Source organism: Octopus bimaculoides, chromosome 23 (assembly GCF_001194135.2).
Source record: "Octopus bimaculoides isolate UCB-OBI-ISO-001 chromosome 23, ASM119413v2, whole genome shotgun sequence".
Lineage (NCBI taxonomy): Eukaryota > Metazoa > Mollusca > Cephalopoda > Octopoda > Octopodidae > Octopus > Octopus bimaculoides.
Genome location: NC_069003.1, coordinates 31,449,357 through 31,454,356, shown reverse-complemented (window position 1 = coordinate 31,454,356; position 5,000 = coordinate 31,449,357). Strand labels below are relative to the sequence as shown.

General features: G+C 33.7%; 1 protein-coding gene across 1 annotated transcript in view; it reads right to left on the bottom strand.

Annotated features, from left to right (window-relative positions):
• The window catches only part of LOC128250595 (venom phosphodiesterase 2-like), a 38,924-nt gene extending 34,695 nt beyond the window's left edge, over positions 1–4,229 (bottom strand). The window contains exons 1-2 of the mRNA XM_052975955.1: positions 4,217–4,229; positions 3,586–3,742 (exon numbers count right to left, since the gene is read on the bottom strand). Coding sequence (XP_052831915.1) covers positions 3,586–3,742; positions 4,217–4,229 — 170 coding nt within the window. The remainder of the gene's footprint in view (positions 1–3,585; positions 3,743–4,216) is intronic.
• Between the last annotated feature and the right edge of the window lie 771 nt (positions 4,230–5,000).

The following is a 5,000-nucleotide window of genomic DNA, read 5'->3' as shown; positions in this document are numbered from 1 at the left end:
GACAAATCTGTTTGTGGTATATCTTTTAGTTTTATCATTTAATTGTTTCAGTCATTAGACTGTGGCCATGCTGGGGCACCACTTTGAAGCAGTTTTAGTCAAATGAATCAACCTCAGTAATTACATTTTTTTTAAAGCCTGGTACTTATTCTATCGGTCTCTTTTGCCAAATCACTAAGTTACTTATTTATTCACAATTGTTTTGAGTTAATCATGCATTATCTTGTGGATCCAAGATTTTGATGATCCTATTGTTTATTTTCAAAATGACAATGTAGGGTAGGTGTGAAAGGCTGGATCTAACCAGTTTGAACATTTATCCGATAGACTATTCATACTGAAAAAATTCCCAGCTTAAATGTTAAATGGTTAAAAAGAGAACTATTCAAATCACAACAGAATTACGTTGACATGAAGTATTTGAGATTTAAAGAATTTCAGAACCATTCTAATAATTTAATTTAGTGAAAATGTGATATAATTTACCAACAACTAAGCAAGGTGTAACAATAGCAATGTTGTATTCCTGTGTGAAATGAAACAAGAAGAAATGGCTTATTGCTTTTGAAGGTTGTTTATGTTTTAGAAAATTTGCTAAACCAACCGTTGTATTGTCTAATAAAACCAAAAAGAAGAAGCCAAAAAAAAACAAAAAAAAAAACACTGTATTGACAGCACAGTATGATATAAAACTATTTTAGAGTTAGGCTTGAGGAATAATATCATATATAGAATTTAGTAAATAAATAAATTAATGAGCTCAGCGGGTTGTCACATAATTCATTTTTCATATATAGATTCTGTAAGTACTGGCTTGGCTGTTTGGGTAGGAAGTTTGCTTCCTAACTACATGGGTTCAGGTTCAGTCCCACTGTGTGATACATCGGACAAGTGTCTTCTGCTATAACCCCAAGTCAACCAAAACCTTGGAAGTGTATCTGTCATACATTGTGTGTATATATGTGTTTATATATACATATATGTGGAGGTGCAACGGTCCGATGGTTAGGGCCGTGGACTCGCGGTCGTGAGATCGTGGTTTCGATTCCCAGGCCGGGCATTGTGAGTGTTTATTGAGCGAAAACACCTAAAAGCTCCACGAGGCTCTGGCAGGGGTTGGTGGCAAATCCTGCAGTACTCTTTCACCACAACTTTCTCTCAATCTTACTTCCTGTTTCTGTTGTACCTGTATTTCAAAGGGTCAGCCTTGTCACACTGTGTCACACTGAATATCCTTGAGAACTACGTTAAGGGTACACATGTCTGTGGAGTGCTCAGCCACTTGCATGTTGATTTCACGTGCAGGCTGTTCTGTAGATTGGATCAACTGGAACCCTTGTTGTCATAACAGATGGAGTGCCACGAAGCTTGTGAGTAACAGCTGTAACAATACACAAAATTCACACAAGTTGCCTTTAACTAAGACTGAGAATCTCTTTGTAGCTGGCAGAATTAGTTACTCCATCCGGTTGTTACTCTGGCCTATGTCTTGAGAACACTAACCTCTACTGCTAATTAATTAAATTGTATTAGTCATTTACTAATACGATTTTTCCTCTGGGTTATATATACTTCTAGTTAGTTAATGGTCCATTCATGAAATATATTAACACCAACTTAATAATTGTATTTAATGGGGATAGCATCAGTAATAGAACTGAGCTGCATGCCACTGATTGGCTACTATAGCAACACTCTCCTGCATATGCAAATCAACTTTTCATATACACACACTCTACAGAACAAAGAAGTGAGCTCACAAAACTATTTCTCTGAAGATTTCCTGAAGAAGGTGTTCTAACCCCAAAATATTGAAATACAAGGTAAAAGCACAAACCATTGATTTGCATTATTTCGTATAACTTGCATTTTTTTTACATAAAAAAGTTAAAAACATTTATATATATCACACAATGCTTCATACATTTTACCATCTTTGAACTATTTAATTATTTCCTTGTGATTCTGTTTCTCTATGCCAACAGACATACAATCTCATACAAATAAATGATATTGTATACCATCTCGGTATGGCTGTGTGGTAAGAATATTGATTCAAAGAATCAAACGGAGCTTACAGAAAGCTCTTTGCCTGGATTGTTGCTGTTGAAGGAGACAGTAGTTAAGGCTAGGATGTAACCTCACTGTTCTGAAAATCCACATATTTAAGGTTGCGAGCAGGCAGAATCATTAGCATGCTGGGTAAAATGCTTTGCGGCATTTCATCCATCCTTATGTTCTGTGTCCAAATTCCACCAAGGTCGGCTTTGCTTTTCATCCTTTTGGGGGTCGATGAAAATAAGTACCAGTAGAGTACCAGGGTCAATGTAATTGAACCAAAATTACTGGCCTTGTGCTAAAATTTGTAATCAGTATTTTAATTCTTAAAAAATAATGGGATTGTTCAAACATTGAATGGCTTTGCGGGTCCATCTGAGTAAAATATAAAATAGGTATCAAAAGGGGTCCATAGGTAAAAAAATGGTGAAGAAAAGTAAATTCACATGAAGATAAATATACACCAGGTAATAAAGGGCTACAATTACTACCAATCAAACGCCCTTAATTTGTTTAAGTATCCCCTCCTCTAGAGCAATACGTTATTAATAATATAACTAATCATCACCTTTAACCTACTTGTACTTAAACAGGTAAAGCCATTATATTTAGATTTAGGTAAAAAAAAAATACACCTTTCATCTTTCCTAATGGAAGTATATTTATGATCTTTACTAAACACTATATCAATAACTTTAAGCATACATTTTCTACCCTTCTCAGATAAAAATTAATATATAATGCAGAGAAATCGTATGCATATATCCTCTGAACTACTTTAATGTTTTGCGGCTTGTTTAAAAATACATTACTAGGTCTAATATTCCGAAATATGCAAACACCAAAGTCGTAAAATATTCCTTAGCAATATCTCATGAAAGATTTCCTAACAGCACTTAATGCATCATTAAGTAGTATAGTTAGCTGCTTATTGGCACATATTCTGGTACCTGCAGTAAATCTACTCTTATAGATCCTATGCAATTTTGGAACCTCTAAAACATCTTTGGAATAATTGTCCTTTTCTTCTATACTGAAATCACTCAACATTTCCATCTACATTGAAGTAATAATGTGGTTAGGAAGCAATGACATTTGCTCAATGGCTAATACTATTTTATTTATTTCAATATGTATGGAAGACAATTCTGAACATGTTTCATTATTATTAAACCTCTTCAAGGCAGCAAGCTGGCTGAATCATAAGCAAGTTGGATGAAATGCTTAGTAGCATTTCATTTTGCTTTCTGTTCTGAATCCAAATTTCACTGAGGTTGACTTTGTCTTTGCATTCTAATAACATTCCTTGAGAATGACATTGGTGTCAAATTGTATTGGCCTTTGGCTTTCTCTTGGACAACAGATAAATGGACAGGAGCAATGTGAAATAAGAGTCTTGCTCAGCCTGGTCTGCGAATTGAACTCACTACCTCATGATTGTGAGCCTGACACTCTAAACACTGAACCATGCTGTTATATAATATAAGCTGTTATAATGTTAAAAAGATAAAATTTCAACTGACTTACTGAGCAACCATCCAACCAGCATCAGTGACTAGGATGAAATTGCCAATGCGTTGGTTGTGAGTATAATGGAAGTAGTGCGGCAGAGTTGAAGGATTATAAAGGGAAACGTGTCTATTTGCACAATTGATCTTTGTTGAAATATTAAGGTTTTCTGAACCTGAAAAATAAATTGTTAAAAGAAAAAGGATAAACAAATAAAATTTTTTAAAATTATTATAAAAAACAAAACATAACATTAGCCCTGTCATACAATGTTCCCACTATGGTGGGAATAGGTTAAATGTCATGTCTACGGGATTCTTGGTAAAACCTTAATGAACACCAAATGTAGAAAAAGAAGACATAGCTGATTCTCTCCATTAGTTTGTATGCAATTGTTACTCTTGAGCTGTATACAGGCAATTATTTATTATTATTTGTTGCTCAGGAGCCCAGGTGGAGGGTAAAGTTAGACACAGATACCTGGGTCTGAGAGAGTTAACGATACTAGATATGTCAAGGTCATAAAGACAGTGAATTTCATTATCTATTGAAAGCTGCTTTGTATGTTTGTAAATTTATAAAAACGTTCAGTTTGGCATTGCTCTTGGCGTCTGGCTGAGTCTACTTTGTTGCAGACAATTGAACCAACATTTCAATAACATGATTCACTGCTTCTTACTACAGCAACCTATGAGGAAACGCTGCTTAAAATGCTTTGCATGATGACAGCATTAAAGAGCAGGTGATGCACCATATGTAGCTTCACAACTTAACAAACTCAAATAGGAGCAGTCAATTTTATATGGAACTGATGTTTGCAGTGAAAAGATTTTTATGGCCAAAATACAGCTTAGGACTATGTAGGTTTCCTTTCCTTCCACGATATGTGTGTGTGTGTGTGTGTGTGTGTGTGTGTGTGTGTGTATATATATATATATATATATATATATATATATATACATATATATATGTAAGAAATGGAAAACAAAACAATTATAAATTCAATTCAATTTAAATATTTTATACAATATTGGAATAACACTGTTATTGATATATTGATAATACAAGGCAATAAATTCTTCAGATATTTAATATCCCTTAGGTATATTTTACACCTAGCTAAATTGTTATATATATATATATATATATATATAAATACAGATATAGGGCAGGGAATTGCCAATTAGTTAATAAAATTAATAATTAACAATTTTGCCAAGTAGTTCAGTATGAAAAAAACCTTTATCGGTAAAACCATTTATAATCATAAATATATAGGGGTCAGCATGAGTTGCTTCACCAACATACTGAAAATTTAGAAATAGCAGTCAAAGAACTACTGATTCTAAACTACAATTTTTTCTCTAACGGATGGTGATATTTATGGCACACATAGAACAAAAACAGAAGAGAAAATAAAAACAAACCTGTTC